At 37.3% G+C, this 21,721-nt stretch overlaps 2 protein-coding genes across 2 annotated transcripts in view; both read left to right on the top strand.

The window, feature by feature from the left end:
• LOC306860514 (laminin subunit beta-1-like) overlaps positions 1-20,644 on the top strand; it is a gene marked incomplete at its 5' end in the record, with an annotated part of 29,743 nt that extends 9,099 nt beyond the window's left edge. Inside the window, 31 exons of the mRNA XM_079402244.1 lie at positions 728-801; positions 935-1,123; positions 1,244-1,307; positions 2,243-2,445; positions 2,557-2,677; positions 2,758-2,946; positions 3,032-3,211; positions 3,400-3,512; positions 3,616-3,695; positions 5,483-5,639; positions 6,899-7,039; positions 7,133-7,294; positions 8,430-8,551; positions 9,822-9,942; positions 10,609-10,789; positions 10,916-11,059; positions 11,194-11,425; positions 12,279-12,442; positions 12,513-12,737; positions 12,832-13,046; positions 14,630-14,726; positions 14,810-15,182; positions 15,467-15,651; positions 15,816-16,063; positions 16,158-16,373; positions 16,455-16,599; positions 18,225-18,432; positions 18,523-18,664; positions 18,842-19,018; positions 19,123-19,282; positions 19,478-20,644. Coding sequence (XP_079258370.1) covers positions 728-801; positions 935-1,123; positions 1,244-1,307; positions 2,243-2,445; positions 2,557-2,677; positions 2,758-2,946; positions 3,032-3,211; positions 3,400-3,512; positions 3,616-3,695; positions 5,483-5,639; positions 6,899-7,039; positions 7,133-7,294; positions 8,430-8,551; positions 9,822-9,942; positions 10,609-10,789; positions 10,916-11,059; positions 11,194-11,425; positions 12,279-12,442; positions 12,513-12,737; positions 12,832-13,046; positions 14,630-14,726; positions 14,810-15,182; positions 15,467-15,651; positions 15,816-16,063; positions 16,158-16,373; positions 16,455-16,599; positions 18,225-18,432; positions 18,523-18,664; positions 18,842-19,018; positions 19,123-19,282; positions 19,478-19,614 — 5,165 coding nt within the window. The 3' untranslated portion in view covers positions 19,615-20,644. The remainder of the gene's footprint in view (positions 1-727; positions 802-934; positions 1,124-1,243; positions 1,308-2,242; positions 2,446-2,556; positions 2,678-2,757; positions 2,947-3,031; positions 3,212-3,399; positions 3,513-3,615; positions 3,696-5,482; positions 5,640-6,898; positions 7,040-7,132; positions 7,295-8,429; positions 8,552-9,821; positions 9,943-10,608; positions 10,790-10,915; positions 11,060-11,193; positions 11,426-12,278; positions 12,443-12,512; positions 12,738-12,831; positions 13,047-14,629; positions 14,727-14,809; positions 15,183-15,466; positions 15,652-15,815; positions 16,064-16,157; positions 16,374-16,454; positions 16,600-18,224; positions 18,433-18,522; positions 18,665-18,841; positions 19,019-19,122; positions 19,283-19,477) is intronic.
• The window catches only part of LOC306861073 (ninjurin-1-like), a gene marked incomplete at both ends in the record, with an annotated part of 649,099 nt that overhangs the window by 387,779 nt on the left and 239,599 nt on the right, over positions 1-21,721 (top strand). The gene's annotated exons all lie outside the window — the stretch shown is intronic.

Genomic DNA, 21,721 nt, shown 5'->3' with positions numbered 1-21,721 from the left:
TTTTTTCTTTACGTTTACAATTTTTGTACTTTACGTTTGCATTTATTTTGAACTTAAGTTTTAGGATTTTGGAAACATGAGAAAATGGTCATGTTAATTTTTTTGCATGATAAGTAAAATGAATTATTCTTCAAAATAATTATTATTAATACACATTAATGTTAATTAGAATTACTGCATATTCAAATTGAAAAAAACTAAATTAAAAACACCAAATTAAACCTAAGAAAATGTATAACATAAGTAATTGTACTACCTAAAAGATATGAAATCATGTTGATTTTTTTATTTAAAATAATTTGTGATGAATAAATTGTATATTTATTTATTTAGTCAGTTTTTTTCTAGTTTAATACATGGTGATGACAAGTGTTGTAAATATAATAAGTGTAAAGACAAGTGTTTTAAAAATCATTTTATTAGTATTTTTATGATGTTAATTGGTATATACTACTGTTAATTAGTGTATATTAGTATTTGATAAAACAAAAACTTTAACAAAGAATGAAAACATTTTCACTGGTGGTCTTAGGTTTGTGGCCCACACCAAATTATTACAAAGAAAATGTATGACAGGAGATAATTCTTCTACCTAAAGTGTATGAAATTCATAAAAAAAAAAAAAACATTTTATTCAATAATTTGTTATGAAAAAATTGACTGTATTAGTTCCACTGAATACTTGCAGGTAATGACCTTGAGTTTTCTTTTGTCTATTTGTGTGCAGGAGAGGAGAATGTCAGTATTAGACTGAATCTTGAGGCCGAGTTCCATTTTACTCATCTCATCATGAAGTTTAAAGTATGTATACAATATAACTGGATATACATAAGCACAACAATATATTTCAATAATATATAAGTATATATGTCAGTAAAAGTGAACCAACTTCCTCACGGCTAAAGACTTTAACCTTCTGTTTGCATCTCCACAGACGTTTAGGCCTGCTGCTATGATAATTGAGCGTTCTTCTGATTTTGCCCATACATGGAGGCCATATCGCTACTTTGCCTACAACTGCACCAAGACTTTCCGCCGGATTCCTGCCCACTCGCTGCGCTTTATTGATGAGGTCATCTGTGAGGAGCGCTACTCTGATATTGAGCCGTCCACTGAAGGAGAGGTGAGTGTGTGCTGAGGCTATTTTAATAAGGATATGTTTCAATCTGTTTTTTATTGTTACTTTTGAATGTAGCATTCACCCAAAGTCCCACTATATTATTGTATTAATATTATTTTCTAGGTCATCTACAAAGTGCTTGATCCTGCGATCAATGTCAAAGACCCATACAGTCTTGACATTCAGGGTTAGTGAAATGTAACAAATCTTTTACCATGTAACTGTGTAATATTTTTTATTAAAATATATTTCTCCTTATCTAAATGGGATTATTACTCACCCTCAGGCCATCCAAGATGTGGATGAGTTTATTTCTTCATCAGAAAAAATTTGGAGCAATTTAGCATTACATCAATTGCTCACCAATGGAGTGAATACAGTGATCCGTCAGAATGAGAGTCCAAACCGCTGATAAAACATCACAATAATCCACAAGAATCCAGTCCGCCAGTTAATGTCTTGTGAAGTGAAAAGCTGTGTGTTCTTAAGAAAAATCCATCGTTATGGTGTTTTAGCATTAATGAACCAACACTTCTAGCCAAAATATGATTAAATAATCCATGATAATGCTTTCTCCTGTGAAAAAGTCCTTCCCCTATTGTCCTCTGACATCAAACTTCACCGACATATTTGTTTAGAACTGTTTGCGTGCAAACAGTGTTTGATCTGTGCATATTTCTCTCCTGACTTTTTTATAGATAGATTATAGATAGAAGACTTGTTTGAAGTTAATGTCTTAATGATGGATTTGTTTCTTACAAACACGCAGCATTTCACTTCACAAGACATTAATTGATGGACTGGAGTCGTGTGGATTACTTGTGTTTTTATCAGCTCTCATTCTGACGGCACCCATTCACTGCAGAGTATCCATTGGTGAGCAAGTTTCTCCAAATCTTTTCCAATGAAGAAACAAACTCATCATAGCCTGAGGGTAAGTAAAATTTTAGAAAACTTGCATTTTTGGGTTTACTTTTCTTTTAATGTCTTTTGACTTGTGTGTTATTTACTTGTTAAAGCCAATTTTACTCTCATTTACTATAGTGAGTGTTCATTTGGTGTCTACATCACTGCATATAATGCAGCTGCCAATCACACAGTTTGTTAACAATCTTCCCTCAGATTTGTTGCGGATCACTAATCTCCGGATAAACTTCACTAAACTGCACACTCTGGGTGATAACCTGCTTGACCGGCGTCCGGATGTGCTGCAGAAATATTACTATGCGCTGTATGAGCTGGTTGTGCGCGGGAGCTGCTTCTGCTACGGTCACGCGTCAGAGTGCTCACCAGTACCTGGAGTGACCTCCAGGGATTCGGGCATGGTGGGTATCGTCAAACTGATTAGCAGTTTTGATTTCAAATAACAGCTTGATTATTGTTTGATTGTGAATGAAGCACACTATTTAATACATCCCATCTTTTTGATTGGACAGATTCATGGACGTTGCGTGTGTAAGCACAACACTGTGGGATTAAACTGCGAGCGCTGTAGAGATTTCTACCATGATGCACCCTGGAGGCCCGCTGAGACTGATAACGCACATACATGCAGGGGTAAGATAATGTACACATGCATGAAGTTGTTCAATACAAATACAAATGGCAAATAAGTCTTCACTTGTGATTTTTCTCAGAATGCAACTGTAATGGTCACTCCAACCAGTGTCATTTTGACATGGCGGTGTATCTGGCTACGGGGAACATCAGTGGAGGTGTGTGTGATAACTGTCTCCACAACACCATGGGCCGCAACTGTGAGACCTGTAAACATTTTTACTATCAGGATCCAACTCGAGACATCAGAGACCCGGCAGCATGTATCCGTAAGTAGTTTGTTTCCATGAGTCTTTTTTGTTTAATGGTTTTCTCCTGCCTGTTGTTCATGTTGTTTTCTGTGTGTGTGTGCAGTTTGTGACTGTGACCCGGTGGGATCTTTGGAGGGAGGAGTTTGTGACAGTCATACTAATCTAGATCTGGGTATGATTGGCGGTCAGTGTCGCTGTAAGCAGAACGTCAGGGGTCAGCGCTGCGACTACTGCAAAGAGGGACACTATGGACTCAGTCTTGACAACCCACTAGGATGCCAGCGTAAGTGATTGTGTGTTTAGTGGATGTAAAGTCAGTTCTTCTTAAGTTCATCATGAACGTGTTCCACTAACCATTGAAACTGTCCAAATTTTAAACTATTTAAAAATTATGGGCTCTATAAAATTGAATGCTCACCAAGGGGCATCTGAATGTGACATTTATTGTGCTTATATGTATGTCATTGGCAGCATGTAACTGTGACCCCCATGGCATCACTATGATCGGGGCTCCGTGTGATCAGATCAGTGGTGACTGCTCCTGTAAGAGATATGTAACAGGCCGCTACTGCAATCAGTGCCTGGTGCGACTTCACTCTCTCCATAAACAATAACCATCACAAAACTTTTTTGCAGTTTTAATATTGAAAATTCAGAAAATGCCTGTATGTATTTGTTTGTGTGCAGCCTGAATACTGGGGACTCAGTAATGATCTGGCTGGTTGCAGACCGTGCGATTGTGACTTTGGTGGAGCAACCAGCAACAGGTGAGTTACTGATGTCAGTTATTGCATTTAAATGTGTATTTATCCTTGATTAGCAATAAGGAAGTGTCTGGTATCTGGGTGTAGTTTTGATATGCCAGGATTAAAGTCCTGCATTCTTTTGGGATTTGACTAGGATGTTACTAAAGTCAAAAACTCTTTAATTTGTTCCGAGAGTTGAACTGAATGGAAGTGCCCAACTGCAAGGTGAAAATAATGAACGTTTTGTATCTATTTTCAGGATTAGTATTTTTTAGTATTTTTCCCTTGATACATATAAAATAAAATTTTAACTAATATATATATATATATATATATATATACATACATACATACATACATACATACATACATACATACATACATACATACATACATACATACAGTTGGGCAAAAAAGTATTTAGTCAGCCACCAATTGTGCAAGTTCTCCCACTTAAAAAGATGGGAGAGGCCTGTAATTTTCATCATAGGTACACTTCAACTATGAGAGACAGAATGGGGGGTAAGAATTAAGGAAATCACATTGTAGGATTTTTTATTAATTAATTGGTAAATTCCTCTGTAAAATAAGTATGCACATTTTCGCTCTATACATAAAAAATATATACATACATATATAATACATATATACATAGACTCACCGGCCACTTTATTAGGTACACCTGTTCAGTTGCTTGGTAACACAAATTGATAATCAGCCAATCATATGGCAGCAACTCAAAGCATTTAGGCATCTAGATGTGGTGAAGACGACTTGAAGATCAAACCGAGCATCAGAATGGAGAAGAAAGGGGATTTAAGTGACTTTGAACGTGGAATGGTTGTTGGTGCCAGACAGGCTGGTCTGAGTATTTCAAAAACTGCTGATCTACTGGGATTTTCACGCACAACCATCTCTAGGGTTTACAGAAAATGTCCAAAATATCCAGTGAGTGGCAGTTGTGTGGGCAAAAATGCCTTGTTGAGGTCAGAGGTCAGAGGAGAATGGCCAGACTGGTTAGAGATGATAGAAAGGCAACAGTAACTCAAATAACCACTCGTTACAACCAAGGTATGCAGAATACCATCTCTGAACGCACAACACGTCAAACCCTGAAGCAGATGGGCTACAGCAGCAGAAGACCACACCGGGTGCCGCTCCTGTCAGCTAAGATCCGGAAACAGAGGCTACAATTCGCACAGGCTCACAAAAATCGGACCATAGAAGATTGGAAAAACGTTGCCTGTTCTGATGAGTCTCGATTTCTGCTGCGACATTCAGATGGTAGGGTCAGAATTTGGCGTAAAGAACATGAAAGCATGGATCCATCCTGCCTTGTCTCAACGGTTCAGGCTGGTGGTGGTGGTGTAATGGATATTTTCTTGGCACACTTTGGGCCCCTTAGTACCAATTGAGCATCATTTAAACGCCACAGCCTACCTGAGTATTTCTGCTGACCGTGTCCATCCTTTTATGACTTCTTCTGATGGCTACTTCCAGCAGGATAATGCACCATGTCACAAAGCTCAAATCATCTCAGACTGGTTTCTTGAACATGACAATGAGATCACTTTACTCAAATGGCCTCCACAGTTACCAGATCTCAATCCAATTGAGCATCTTTGGGATGTGGTGGAACGGGAGATTCGCATATATATAAAGCAAAATAAAACAAAGGAAAAAGTTGAGGGCTTCTACAGAATATGAACTGATTTCATTATGAAAACAAATCATTAAACTCTTGATTTGAAGCATTTTGAAGATATCTATGACAATTTTCTCTAAACTGTGTTCTCTTTCACCTTCAGATGCAGGATGGACAACGGTCAGTGTGACTGTCGGCCTCATCTCATTGGTCGGCAGTGTTCTGAAGTGCAGCCTGCGTTTTTCTGTGCTTCTCTGGATTTTAACAAGTATGAAGCAGAGGAAGCTATAGGTCGCTCCCCTGATGATCCTACACTTCCAGTGAGTAATGCTCCATTGCACGGAGATCACATTTCTAAAATCAACCTAATACTGGCATTTTAACTATGTATTATTTTTCCTTTTGGCAGCCTAAACTACGCAGAGTTCATGTCATATTATCAGGGTACTGCTATAAATCTTCCTTTTGTTATGAATAGGTGTCTGTTCTGCTCTTGGGGGTGATGCTGGTATCATGGGTCATGGAAACAGGATCAGGCACATAGATTGAGAGAGTAATATGTGCATGTCTGTGAAAATTCCTCAATTTTTCGGTTCAGCTGGATCTTTCAGTCTATAAACGTTGATGTAATGTTGACAAATCGTCTACTTGAGTTTACTGTGACTACTGTGAGTTTACATTCATGTGAGCTGAACCCTCAAGTACCTTCACTTCCACTGTTCTGTGTGACAAAACAATCAGAGCAGCATGCCTATCTGATACCATCATATCCTCTGAGTCACACTCAGGTTTGGTGATAGCTTTGGTTAAAAATTCAGTGGAAAAACAACCTTTTTTCATTAATCAGTGTTTTTTCCTGTTTTTTCTCTCTCTCTCTCTCTCTCTCTCTCTCTCTCTCTCTCTCTCTCTCTTCCCAGTTAAAATGAATCTTTAAAAATATATTAATATTTTAAATTATGTTTTATTTCCACAATGGCAGTTTTTTCATTATAATTTAATGAGGTTTTTCCAGAATAGTTCACTGTACCCCCCTCAGGAACTCAAGCAGTGCTGGTTGTGCAGACACACTGTGGCATACACAAACAAACACGCAGATGACCTGCAGAATGCTCCACAGCTGAAGTGACCCAGAATAAGATCAGAGAGCAGAAGAGATGCCAGCCTGTCAGAGAGAGTTATTAATGCCCACCACACATATAAACACACACCAGTACTGTCTGGCTCACAGTCTCTCACACTCTTCACCATCATTGTTCCAGTTCACACTTTCTCTGCCTGTCACCTCACTCACCTTTTTTTCAGAATGGGTGTCATGTTGTGTTCAAAAGTTTGGGGTTGGTAAGAATGTTTTTAATGGTGTTTAAAAAAAGACTGCATTACATTGAAAATGTTCTTACTGCGTGCAGAGTATATATAATTCATAATGGAGCAGTTGTATACACACTGCATACTAGAAGATTAATATGAGAGTATGGAGATATGCTGATCTGGACAAAGCCATACTCTGCAATTTATGCACTACAGTATATATAAATGTAATCTCATGAATATTATATAGTTTGTGTGTTTGTTTTTGTAGGGCAACCCAAGGCCTCAGGCTGAGACTGACTGTGTGCAGCATCTTAACAATCAGCTGAGAAGAAACCGTCGTCATCATCGCCGGCACATTGACCAACAGCAGAGGGCAGCACTGAGACGCATCCGACAGTTGCAGCAAACTGTAAGTTGCAGATATCACCACCTCCGCCTTCATCAGCCAACTACACAACACTGCTGTATCTAGTTTGATATGAATCTGTGAATCTGTTTTCAGCCCAGTGTAAGCACAGTGCATAGAGAGAGACAACCGGGTCAGATGGTCACATGGACCGGGCCGGGCTTCGCTCGGGTTAAAGACGGCGCTGGCCTCGAGTTCACCATCAGCAACATCCCTTACGCTATGGAATATGACATTATGATCAGATACGAGCCAGAGGTGTGTGGTCTGAAACACTTGAGAGATTGTTTCGAAACATGGTAGCTGATTACTAGCTGGTAGATCATCTTAGACCAGCCTACAAACAGCAACCAGCTAGTCATACTAAGAAATCACCATCTGGAACCAGCTTAGACCAGAAACCAGCTACCACGTTTCAAAACACAAAAACCAGTTTAAACTGGTTTAAATATCCTTAAACACTGCAAAAAAAAATATTTTCTTCCTTAGTATTTTTTACTTAAATTTTTAGTGGGCAGTCGTGGACTAATGGTTAGGGAGTTGGACTTGTAACCTGAAGGTTGCGAGTTCAAATCTCAGGTCCGGCAGGGATTGTAGGTGGGGGAGTGAATAACCAGCGCTCTCTCCACCCTCAATACCATGACTGAGGTGAGACCCTTGAGCAAGGCACCAAACCCCCAACTGCTCCCTAGGTGCCACAGCGTTGGCTGCCCACTGCTCCGGGTGTGTGCTCATGGTGTGTGTGTGTGTGTGTTTGTTCACTTCTCTTAATTCTGCTGTGTATGTGCACTTGGATGGGTTAAATGCAGAGCACAAATTCCAAGTATGGGACACCATACTTTGCCATGCCATATGTCACTTCCTTTCCTTTCCTTTCCTTTCCTTTCCTTTCCTTAGTATTTCAGTATTTTTGTCTCGTTTTCTAATATAAACATTCACATTTATACTACACATTTACTTAAGAAGGAAAATTATATGAAATAAAGTTTTGTTTTTCTGAAAAATGTATCAAAATTAAGTGAGTTTAAGCTTAAAACGAGAAAAAAAATATCTGACAGTTAGGTCAGAAAAATATTTCAAAGATTAAACAGCTTTTTATTTACCTCAGTGGCAGATTTTTGTTTTTCTTGTTTTAAGCAAACTCACTTAATGTTGATACAATTTGCAGAATTTTTTCATTTAGTTTTTCAGGTAAATGTATTTTGATTAAAGAAAGTTGAGATATTTGTACTGGACAAACATACAAGGTTTTTTCCCTAAATTAAAAAAAAAAAGTAACGTATTTACTTCAAATATGACAAAAGAGCCCTGACAAAATATTATCATTAATATTTGATTAAATATTAATGATATTATTAATAATTTTGTCTGTTCTTTTTTTGTTTGTATGCAGTCCACAGAGGACTGGGAGGCTCTAGTGAGCGTCACATCCCTGGATTTACCCACAAGTCTTCGCTGTGGAAACATGCTGCCCACAGAGCAGATGTACACCGTCACAATGTCCCACCAGAGGAGGTAATATCATTATGTTTATGTCCGTGTGTCTGTGTTTACTTGGCATATCAGGAATGCTTTGTTTTTGGATGCAATTACGCATTGATATTTCTTTGTAAGCACTCCATTCGTAGTTAGTGTAGTGTAGACTTATGTATTATTGTATATTATGTACAAAGTGCTATTTTAAAGCTTGTTTAGCCTACCAGAGTTCCACGGCAGTTGTTTTGATCATATAGATGCAAGGGGTGAGTTTTTGGGTGCCATTGTAATCTGATTTCTGGCCTCTTCCCATGGCTCAGGGAATGAAGGAGCAAATTAGACTCTGTCAAAAGCTGCATATGCTTTTGAGCAAACACTGAGAGAATTAAAAAAAATAAGAGACTGGCTGAGCGAGAAAGTGGGAGAAACGAGAAACAATGAAAGGAGACAGGGAGTCAGGTGAGTTCAGGAAGTTCAGTCTGGATATATTACTGGTCTAAGTCTTTCGATGGGGAAATAAAACCCAGGCAGGAGGTAAGACTTCACAGACATCGTCAGGCTGGTGGAGCTGCTGTCTAACTGAGGGAAACTAAATAAGGGTGGCTGTCTGGTGCTGGAAAGGGATTTGAGTCAATGAATGTTGTTAACATAGGGAAAGGAAGCAGCTGTATGTGCTCCACCCAGTTAAAGCTGGTGAAATATACTGGTAGATTGTGAATAAAAATACTAATCATATCTCACATGGTACTTTTCATATTTCAGTGATATGAACTACCGTTCAAAAGTTTGGGGTCAGTAAGATATTAATTTATTATTATTATTTTAAAGAAATAGTTTTATTTAGCAAGAAAACATTCAGTTGAAAGTGGTAGTAAAGACATGTATAATTATACCAAAAAAAAAACAACAACAAAAAACTATTTAAAATCAACTGTTCTATTTAAAGAATCCAAATGTATGAAGTTTTCCAAAACATATTAAGCAGCACAGCTGTTCTCAACATTGATAATAATAAGAAATGTTTCTTGAGCAGCAAATCGGCAGAAATAAATTACATTTTAAAATATACTCAAATAGAAATAGGTCACAGTGTTTTTATGCCATAATATTTCTTTGTATTATTTTTTTTAAATCTTAACTTTATTTAGAAAGTTAAATTATTTATTTAGAAAGTAAAATTCCATCAGATTTGGACCCCATTGTGTATATGTTTAGACATTTTTAATTGATTTGTAGAGTAAAGGGAAAGAAATATGCATGATTAGACTGTTGATGAATATTGTTAATAATGGTTAGTAACTCTTGACAGGTACATTAAAATGACAAGGCCCTTTTGCTTTGAGCCAAACAACCAGTATGTGATGTCCATCCGTTTCCAGCGTCATGCCGTGTCTCACCGACATCTCACTGCCTTCACCCTGATAGACTCAGTAAGAATCCTCTCTCATTTCCCATTAGTCATTTTACATATTATTAAAAGCTTAAAGGGATAGTTCATCCAAAAAACAAAAAATCTGTCATTAATTACTCCCCCTCATGTCGTTCCAAACCCTTCATCCATCTAACAAACACAAATAAAGATATTTTTGAAGAAATCCGAGAGCTTTCTGACCCTGCATACTAGACAGCAAGGGTCCTACCATGTTCAAGGCCTAGAAAGGTAGTAAGGACGTCATTAAAATAGTCCATGTGACATCAGTGGTTCAATTGTAATGTTATGAAGCTATGGGATTACTTTTTGTGTGCAAAGAAAACAAAAATAACTACTTTATTCAACAATTTCTTCAATGTTGTTATTTTTGTTTTGTTTTTGCGCACAAAAAGTATTCTACTAGCGTCAAAACAGTCCATGTGACATCAGTGGTTCAACTGTAATATTTTAACGATGCCGATAACTAAATAATGAGTAATTAATGCCAGAATTTATTTTTGGGTGAACTATCCCTTTTTGAAACTAGGAAAGCATGTGGTGCAATTTCCTAGCCACAGTTAAAACAAGCACTGCCCCCTGCTGGTGCGATTACATAATTATTGAGGCTTCTGTTGAAGTAAAATTGACAAATGCTTACTCTTTCTCTCTCTCTCTCTCCCCACAGCTTGTACTTATACCCAGGTATGATGAGCTCCCAGGTTTCCAGGGTGATGAGCGTCGACACCAGGAGATGGAGTTGTACATGTGTTTGGAATCCTTCATGACCATGCCGATGCCTGCGCTGGCCGAGCTGTGCACTACACTCATCTGCAGCATCTCTGCAATCATGTATGACGGTGCCCTGGGTGAGTCACACAGTGATGAGGTCAAAGCTGAAGATCCCTCCACAATGTCCTGTCAGAACAACAGTCACATCACAACAGATTTTTTTTATTAGATTTGATAATAGTTTGAACTTTTTATTTGTGCAGCATGTCAGTGTGACCCTCAGGGTTCACTGAGTGCCGAATGTGACAAAGTCGGAGGTCAATGCCACTGTAAACTCAATGTTATTGGCCGTAAATGTGATCAGTGTGTGCCAGGGACATACGGATTTGGGCCATATGGCTGCACTGGTAAGACACAATTTATATTTAAATTAATAGTGCAGTCTTTGTTTTTTTTATATCGTAACTGTTTATTTTTTCATAAGTGTTAAATTTGACCCATTTCTCATTGTCCCTCACTCCCATTTCTTTGCCTGCAACAGTATGTGACTGTCACTCTCAGGGCTCTGTAGGGCATCAGTGTGACCCTGTGACAGGCCAGTGTCCGTGCCAGCATGGGGCGACTGGACGCCAGTGCTCTGAATGCCAGCCGGGTCAGTGGGGATTTCCAAACTGTAGACAGTGCCAGTGTAACGGCCATGCGGAGAGCTGTGACCCTGAAACGGGTGCCTGCTATGAGTGCCGAGACTACACAGCTGGACAGCTGTGTGAGAGGTGAGAGACTGCTTAAAGTGGTCAATACACTGACTAAATCAATGTTGACAAATTACATTTGGGTCACTGATTTATGTCTCAAAGTGATGCATGCCATGCAAAGAAGGGTGAAGCTGTCACAATCTGTATATCAAATATGACAAATTATTAATGTAAATTCATAAATATAGATATTTCTATATTAGATACTGACTTCAAATGTTTGAATGGTAGTGTAAGATTTGTTGATTTTATTCTGCAAAGGATGCATTAACTTGACCAAAAATGACAGTAAAGACACTTACATTTTTGCAATGTCTATTTCAGATAAATGTTTTTTTTTTTTTTTTGTATTTGTCAGAGAATCCTGACAAAAATGCATCATGGTTTCCACATATGAAATGTTTCTTGAGCAGCAAATCAGCATATTATAATGATTTCTGAAGGATCACGTGGCACTAAAGACTGGAGTAATGGATGCAGAAAATTCAGCTTTGCCATCACTGAAATTTCACAATATTACTGTTTTTACTGTATTTTTCTTATTAAATAATTGTAGCCATGGTGAGCATATGTAAGAGACTTTCTAAAACAAAATAAAACTGTAAAAAAAATTATATTTTAAAGACTAAAAATTACTGTAAAAGCCTAAATATTTGTATAATTTTTGTTTAGCAAAATACTGCATAAAATATTATGTTTAATAAATAATAACAATATTTATAACATTAATGTGGTATTATGCTAATATGCATGTATCCATAGGCTGCCCTGTAATAAGTGTAGTGAGACAAAATAGTGTTAAATTAATTAATAAATTAAATAAGATATTAATCTCTAAAGACGTGTATCTATTATTCTGTCCTTTCTTTAGGTGTGTAAACGGTTTCTATGGTAACCCAATATTGGGTTCTGGTGAGCACTGTCACCCCTGTCCATGTCCAGGAAACCCTGACAGCGGACACTCCAATGGAGCTTCCTGTCAGGCAGACTATGCCTCCAACCAGATCCTCTGCCAGTGTGGTGAAGGATATGCAGGTAAAATAGTGTCACTAAATCAACAGTTTTTGATTGTCATTAAGTAGGTTTACTGACAGTGTCCTCTCAGGTCCTCGCTGTGATCGCTGCGCCCCTGGGTACTATGGGGATCCTGAGCAGCCTGGCGGGACGTGCCGGGCGTGCCAGTGCAACAGGAACATTGATCCCCAGGACCCAGAGTCATGTGACCCACGAACCGGCCAATGCTTCAAGTGCCTGTATAACACAGACGGCCACTCTTGTTCTGAGTGTAAACCAGGATATTATGGAAACGCACTTGCTCAGGACTGTAGGCGTAAGTGTAGTGACTCTAAAGCTTCAAAACCTAATTGCATTGGAAGTGAATTTATGCATTTGTGTGTAATTCTGCACTCTGTCTCGTCCTGCAGGCTGTACTTGTGTAACTGCAGGCACTGTAGACGACTACTGTACTGATGGAGTGTGTCACTGTGATAAACGGACTGGGCAATGCCCCTGCAAGCCAAACATCATTGGCCACAACTGTGACCAGTGCACACCCAACCACTGGAACTTCGGCTCGGACTGTGGATGTGAACCCTGCGAATGTACCCAACCAAATGTCCTCAGCACCCACTGCAACATGGTATGTCCTGTGGCAGTATCTTTCTTCTTCATTACATCTGTATTTTATCAGGGTTATTCTCTCAAGATTGAAACCTCAACATAAAACAATATATAACAATAAACACATAGGTCGAGGTAAAAATGACATGAACACATGTGACTATACATTACAACAGGGGTATTCAAACCCCCAAACGTGATGAAATATAAATGGCAACTGTTTATTGACATGCATAAACATGCAAAAACATTTAATGCTACTAAGCTTGAAATTATATAAAAGACATGTTTCTTTATTGTCGTGGCATTTTTATTTTGTTATCTTCTCACGAGAACGATGGGGTAGAAAGGAACAGACAACAAATTACAATAAATATAAAGAATATATAATGAAGTACAAGACGATGAAAAAATATAAAAACCATATGCAATAAAGGACAAAACAAGGAGGCAAAACTATTTTTAATTGCCATATATATATATATATATATATATTGGCAATTAAAAAAAAAAAAGGAAATTCAAAAGTACATATACTTTTGTCATTGTTTATTTTTGCTATGCCTCCTTGTTTTGTCCTTTATTGCATATGGTTTTTATATTTTATATATATATATATATATATATATGCTACAAAAGTTCAAAAGGGTCAGAAAGTTTTTTTTTTTTTTTATATATATAAAATTTTATTCAGCAAGGATGTATTAAATTAATCAAATTATATTTAAAGATATTTATAATGTTACAAAAGATTTCTATTTCAAATAAATGCTGTTCTTTTGAACTTTCTATTCTTCAGATAGTCTTGAAAATCTGGTCACAGTTTCCACAAGAATATTAAGCAGTCTTCATTATAGTGAAAGTTCCTTGAGCACCAAATCAGCATACAGTATTAGAATTTAGCTTTGACATCACAGGAATAAATTACTTTTTAAATGTAGTAAAATAGAAAATTGTTATTTTAAATTTACATTTACATTTATTCATTTAGCTGACGCTTTTATCCAAAGCGACTTACAATTGCTATATATGTCAGAGGTTGCACGCCTCTGGAGCAACTAGGGGTTAAGTGTCTTGCTCAGGGACACATTGGTGTCTCACAGTGGATTCGAACCCGGGTCTCTCACACCAAAGGCATGTGTCTTATCCACTGCGCCATCACCACCCTGAAATTGAAATAATATATGAAATTGTAATTATATGTATGGTATAATATGTAATTATACCATATGAAATTGTAATAATATTTCATAATATTATTATTTTTACAGTTTTCAATCAAATAAATGCATCATTGAGCATAAGATACTTCTTTCAAAATATTATGACACCAAACTTTTGAATGATAGTGTTTCTTAAATTAAAAACATTAAAAAATGTAATTAAATGTAAAATTAAAAAGACAAACTGGAATACCTAAATATTTATTACCTTAAACGGATGTCATTTTAGACTTACATTACGATCAAAGATGCTTCAGATGACGTTTACTTTTTATTTATAATTCATTAATCTCATTTTTTTTTTAAATTTGTCTGAAGAGGGACTTGGATTTGAAAGTTTTTATGGCTTAACTTTCTTCTTCTGCCTCTATACTTGTAGTTCAGTGGCCAGTGTCATTGTCAGCCAGGTTTTGGAGGGCGACAGTGCAGTGAATGTGAGGCGTTTCACTGGGGTGATCCCAGAGTGCAGTGTGTAGGTGAGTAGTACACACACACAGTACACTTACTCCTGTTTCTTCTCTGTGTCATATCATTATTCCTTTTATCTCCCTCTGATCAGAGTGTAACTGCCACTCTCTGGGGTCCGAGATGGCTCAGTGTGACCGCGTAACAGGAGCGTGTGTGTGTAAGGAGGAGGCTTCTGGACGACACTGTGACGAGTGCGCCCGTGGCTTTTCCGGAAACTTCCCCAAGTGCGTTCCCTGTCATCCCTGCTTCCAGCTATGGGATGATGCCGTGTGCCAGATCGGCCGAGATCTGACCCACATCAAGGATGTCATTGCTATGATCCTGGAAAAGGGTGAGGTTCCTGGAGTCAGCGATAGCCGCATACATGAACTGGAGAAGAAGCTCACGAAGATTCAAGACCTGATTCGAAATGGAGACCGGGAGGGAATCTATAACCTTATAAGCCAGGCCATTGATGACTTGAGGTAAAGCTTGCACACAGTGGGCGGCACTGTAAATGTCTTTTTACTTTAGTAAAGCTTGCAGACAGGGCCTAAAAATCATTTGTGTCACTTGCATTAACAGAGGTTACATTTTCAGTCTTAGAGTTCAATTTAAACTATGCATTATTTTGCTAACGCTATTTTATTATGCACCAAACATAAATTGTTAGTTGTGTTGGCACTTTGCGAGTATAATTTTAGACTTTGGTTTCACGTTACATGAAGATAATTGTAATTTCTCTCCATTTAAATGGACATATTTTCAGAGCGGAGATAGCTTTGACTGATGGGCGTCTGATGGGTGTGAGTCGGGAGCTGAATGTGACGGCAGACCTTGACAATGCTCTGAAACGAAACCTAACTGCACTGGAGAAAGAACTGAAAGACTTGAACAACACACTTCACCGACTGCGCAGAGAGCTGGAGAACTACTTCATTGCTGGATTGGCAGGTAAAGTAGTATTTTTTTTAACAAGTTTTGTTTGAGTTGTTTTAAAAATTAACAAAATTTCCAGAAAAAAATTAGCAGAAAAAAACACCTTTTCATTCACATTCACCACATTGTTGTTAAAAACATTTAAGCTTTTAATGTCTTTTGTTGTATTTGTTTTACAGACCAGTTTGAAAACGTGCGCAAGTACTACCAGATTTCATTGAATTCAGAGCAGCGCTGTAATGCCTCTGTTTATGGACCCCAGAGTCCTGTGGAACAGTCTGAAGACACACGTAACCGCACCGAAGCCCTGCTGAAAGAGAGAAAGGACAGCTTCATGCGTACAGTCACTGCCAATAATAAATCTTTGTCTGAACTGGAGGAAAAAGCTCATGAGATCGACCGAAAACTCCAGCACCTCAACAACAAGGTAAAGACTTTGGGCAAATCTTTGGCTTGAGACCTGGAAGGGAGCGTCATGAATCTTTATCAGTGACACATTCTTGTTTTTCTTACGCTTTAAGGTATGTGGTGGCCATGGCAATGCTAGTGCTAATAGTAGCTGTCCAGATAGCCCCTGTGGAGGAGCTGGCTGCCGTGATAACGATGGTGTGCTGAAGTGTGGAGGCAAAGGATGTAAAGGAACTGTTGGTGCCTCATTGAAAGCCCTGGACAATGCTGAGGATGTTCATAAGAACCTGACCGCTACTAGTGAGGAGCTACAAACCATTGCTAAAAAGGTAAACGGGTGTCTATGTGTGAGCATGTGCAGTGCATGTGTGATTTTGAAAGAGCCTAAATAATCGCTGCTTAACTCTCAGCTCCAAGACATTGCTGCACTCACCCAGACTGTGAAGACTCAAGCGAAGAACACTCTTGAGAAAGCCCAGGGCAAGAAAGAACTCTTTGAGAGCTCCAACAAGATGCTTAAAGACTTCATTCAGAAGATCAGAGATTTTTTGAATGGTAAGTGGATGTGATTTACGTCTTCAATATTGTTTTTGTGTTGTGTGAAATGCAGAGGCGTCAAGGGGATAGTTCAACCAAAAATGAAAATGTACTCACCTTTAAGGCTTGTTCACATCTAGAACGATAATGATTAAGATATAGTTCAAAAATTCATTCTCAGTATAAAAGAATAGCGTACACCACAACTATAACGATAAAGGCACAGAGAAATTATATAGTTGGAATCACTTTCAGAACTATTTTTTCCAGCTGATCAACGATAAAAACATTGACACCCAAGCAGAATCAATCCTGCTATAATGAGCTCAAGCATTTAAAGCAGCAGACGATGTGCGCTTAGAATAAACACACGCTGGTGTGAACTCTAATATAGTTATCTTTATAGTTATCGTTCTTGGTGTGAACGGGCCTTTATGCTGTTCAAAAATTCCATACAATACCATAAATGTGAAGTGAAGTGACATATGGCCAAGTATACACTCAGAATTTGTGCTCTGCATTTAACCCATCCAAAGTGCACACACACAGCAGGGAACACACACACACCGTGAACACACACCCAGAGCAGTGGTCAGCCATTTATGCTGCGGCGCCCGGGGAGCAGTTGGGGGTTCGGTGCCTTGCTCAAGGGCACCTCAGTCGTGGTATTGAGGGTGGAGAACCCACAACCTTTGGATTACGAGTCCGACTCTAGGCCACGACTTCCCAAATGTATACTATCTATCAGAAGTTTGGAAAATATTTTTTACTCACCTAGGTTGCATTTATATGAACAATAATGTGAAGTATTTTTGCAATTTAAAATGTCTGTTTTCTATTGAAATATATTTTAAAATGGTATTTATTCCTGTGATGTTAAAGCTGAATTTTCAGCAGCCATTACTGCAGTCTTCAGTGTCACAGGATCCTTCAGAAATCATTCTGATATGCTGATTTGCTGCTCAAAAATACATTTTCTATTGTTATCTGTGATGAAAACAAGGACACTGTGATCATTTTTTTTAGTATTACTTGATGAATAGAAAGTTCAAAAGAACAGCATTTATTTAAAATAGAAATGTTTGTTTACTGTCAAATTTTCTTTTTAAGAAAACTCTTACTGACAGTAGTGTAGTCCATAAAACCATATGGCAACAGTAATATGTATCCAATACTGTTGCTTTGTCTGAGGAACAAACCAAAATTAAAGTTACTTAAATTCTGCATAGCTCTGAAATTTTATTCCTGTATGCACGTTCACACCTGGTACATCATGATTTAACATTTGTTAACATTTGCTGCATAATGATAATGATTTGTAAACGTGAATAAAAAAAATTAATAAAAGCTATGCCAGAGAACAATATTTCTAACAAATCACATCTTAAATCTCAGCGCTGTATACTTTTGGTGTATGGAATAGCTTGGACATACTACAAAATATTATCTTTTGTGTTCCATGGATTTAAAAAAAAAAAGGAAAATCATTTAAATTTTAATATTAACATAAGGGTGAGTAAATGATACATTTACATTACTGCATGAACTGTCATTTTAACATGTTTAATTATCATAAATGCTTAATTATCATTTATTTGAAAACAGTAAAAAGCCTTTATTAATACTAAAACTGATATGTTCAGAGGAGGGAGCAGATCCAGAAAGCATTGAAAAAGTGGCCCAGCAGGTTTTGGCGATCTCCTTGCCAGTCAACAGGACCGTAATACTCAACATCGTAGAGCAAATCAAAGCCAACATCGCCAACCTCACCAACGTGGAAGGGGTGTTCAACCACACCTCAGAGCAACTGGCCAAAGTCAAGGATCTGCTTAAGAGAGCTCAAGATGCAAAGTAAGCGAGAAAGAACATTGCTCACTATTTTACACAGAAATCCACATATAGTAAATTTAATTTTGCGTGTGTGATTTTGCGTTTGCACAGGGCACAAGCTGAAGGGGTGAGCGATAATATCAATAAAACTAAAGCAGCACTTGAAACATCTCAGAGTGCCATAAAAAAAGCTGAGAAGGAAATGACCACAGCCCTAGAAAATCTCAAGAATGCCCAGAACATCACTACTACGGTAAACCTTTATTATTATAATTAGTGTTAAACAGTTGTGCTGCTTACTTTTTTTTTCTTTTTTTTTTTTTGTGGAAACCATCATACATTTCTCATGATTCTTTGTAGCATTATTGAATTGATATTGAGTCATAGTTTAAGATTTGAATTAATCTGCTTCTGTCTCTTCCCTGAACAGGTTGACAACAAACTCTTAAATTTAGACCGCAACCTCATGGATGTGATGATGCGATTGGCCAATTTGTCACATGGAGTAGATTTATTGAAGAATAAAACGGAGCAGAACAGGGAGATGGCAAAAGATGCCAAAGCTCAGTCCGACAATGCAACTCAAGAGGCTGCTGGACTTCAAGAGGTGTGTGTGTGTGTGTGTGTGTGCGCACATCTAGCTATATTTTACAGCTTCTGCCATTAACATTTTATTTATTTTATTTATTTTTTTGTGTATGTAATTAAAAGGAACTGGTAAATGCCGAGAATCTGTATAAGGAGCTGAAAGAGAAGGTGGACTCTGTGGGAGGGACAGGAGAAGGTAACATTAGCCAGAAAGCTATAGAGATGAAGAAAGAAGCAGAGGAACTGCTGAAGAAAGCCACCACGGGCATGGAAACCCTCAGAAGTATGTGTCCAAATGCATCAAACATTTACTAAAACAAAGCACTGAAATGTTATGCTCAAATTAACCTATGAGCCAAGTGTTATTTATGCTGTCATTTTGTTATTAAACACAGAAACAAATGTGAATATTTTGAGATATTTGACTATGTTTGGCTCTTTTTTCATCATCTTGTTTTTCTGTGTCTCTCCTTTGAAGAATTGGAGAGAAAATTCAACAAGAACGAGCAGAAAATGCAGCAGCAGCGTGATGAATTGGCGGGTCTGGAGAAAAACGTTACAGAAGTCAGAGAATATATCCGATTAAAAGTCATGGGCTATAACAACTGTCAGTAGGAACTATAAATAACGTGCCTGAAATCCTGAAATCAGACTTCAATTTATCTTCTCAATCACCCTCTTTATGATTCATATATTGCTCCATTACAACCCTAATTGCTATGCCATTATGAATCAGCAGTTTCGCTACTTAATTATGATGTTGATGACAAACTTCAGAGTAAAGTTCTAATCTTATTTTCTTCCTGCTAAATCAGTGGTTCTCAACATTTTTCAGGTGTCGGGAGGGACAATGGACCATCTAATACCCGAAGTCTAATTTGATGTCCTTTTCACTGTTCTCCTTTTTTTTTTTTTTTTTTTTTTCTCCAAACTGCTGTTTTGTTTATATTTTATTGAAAATAGCAACTAGCTGACTGTTTGCTAGCTAAGAAATTGAAACAAATGCTTACATCCACTGACAGAACCATCAGTAATGTTATTAATTTAATGTTAACAGTCAGTTTATTCATTTGAATAATTTTGATTAACTCCATATTGGTGCTTTCTGTTATTATTGTTTTTTTTTTTAAATAAGCCAATCAACAAAACAGACCACAATTTGAGAACCACTTTACTAAATGAAATTCAGACCAACTGTTGCATAGCCTAGTGGCCAAAAACATGCACTACTGTTCAAAAGTTTGGGGTCAGTAAGATTTCTTTTTAAAGAAATGAACACTTTTCAGCACGGCCGCTTTAAATTGGCGAAAGTGACAGTAAAGACATTTAGAATGTCACAAAAGATTTATAAGAACTATTTATCAAAGAATCCTGAAAGGCTTCTGAAAATTCACTTAATTCACACTTAATGTTCATTTAATATGAAAATAGAAAATAGTTATTTTAAATTGTAATGTTATTTCACAATATAGCTGATTTAGAAATCTTTGCAGCCTTAAGAAGCATAAGAGGCTTCTTTCAAAGAAAACCGACCCCAAACTTTTCAACTGTAGTTACATTTAAACACTGAAGTGTCTAACGTCATATTTTTTTTATATTGTGTAAAAGACATATATGAACACATTAAACCTTTGATATGGAATTCAAACGTTACTGTTTTGTTTTATTTATACGCAGAGACAGCCTCAGTTATTTTATGTATTACATCTGTAGTACAAGAGGGGGCGATAGAGAATGTAGAAAAAGTGCAATAGTGGGACATGCTACAATGAAACATATATCATTTCTAATTTTTATGGTTCTAATGCATATTTCTGAATTTCAGGTTTGTTTCAGCATTATATATTGCCCCTTTAAAGTTGTGCCCATTGGCTTTTCTGTCTCTGCATCATCCTTCCTGTGCCGGTTAGTGTTAGGCAGGACATGTTCATGTCTGTGTTTGGATCAGTGGCTTTAGCTGACCCTGAGCTTTGATTCATATCATACCACTGAATCACATATTTATTTCATGTCTTCTCCCGATAGTCCTGTACTATAATGTACATTTCATAAGAAAAATGATGTTTGATTGATCACCTGACTAAAATTAGGCTATATTTTATGAGTACAGAGAATAGACAAATAAATATTTAGTGCCGGATATGTTTTAGAGACAGGGTTTTAATCCAGGGCATTGTGTTGTGTACGGTCAAAAATGTTTACTTCATTAATTTGTAATGATCTTATAGGCATTATTTAATTGATTAATTTTTATGAGTTTAAATAAAGTGATTATAAAGGTTTGCTGGTAAAATCTAGCTTTTTTATTATTCTGTAGGTCTCTAAATTTGGCTGGGAAAACCCTGATTGAAATAAGTTACCAATAAAATCATTATGTGAGCTGTTTTCACATAACCAGACAATGTTTAACATGAGTCTTTCATTAGTTATTTGCATAATAATATATAAATTGTCGCTTAATCGATCATGCAGTTTTCCTAAACCTAAATCTATTAAAAATAACTACAGTATTGTGTAAAATTTAAGTGCATATTACTATACTTGTTATTGAGAGAGTCCTTTTAAATCGTTTTTTCAGAAGCGCGCGCATTCCTGTTTGGTTACGCGCGTTCATGTGGGAGCTTCGGAAAACAAGAGGTGGATTTTTTCCTAAATGACTCTGTGGCGTTGTCTGAAGAGTGTGTCGCTTCACCTTCCGCGGGCATCTTTTGAATCCAGTTCG

The sequence above is a fragment of the Barbus barbus genome, assembly GCF_936440315.1.
Source record: "Barbus barbus genome assembly, chromosome: 41".
NCBI classification, from domain to species: domain Eukaryota; kingdom Metazoa; phylum Chordata; class Actinopteri; order Cypriniformes; family Cyprinidae; genus Barbus; species Barbus barbus.
Note: the sequence above shows the minus strand (reverse complement) of the source record. Positions and strands in the feature narration are given on the sequence as shown.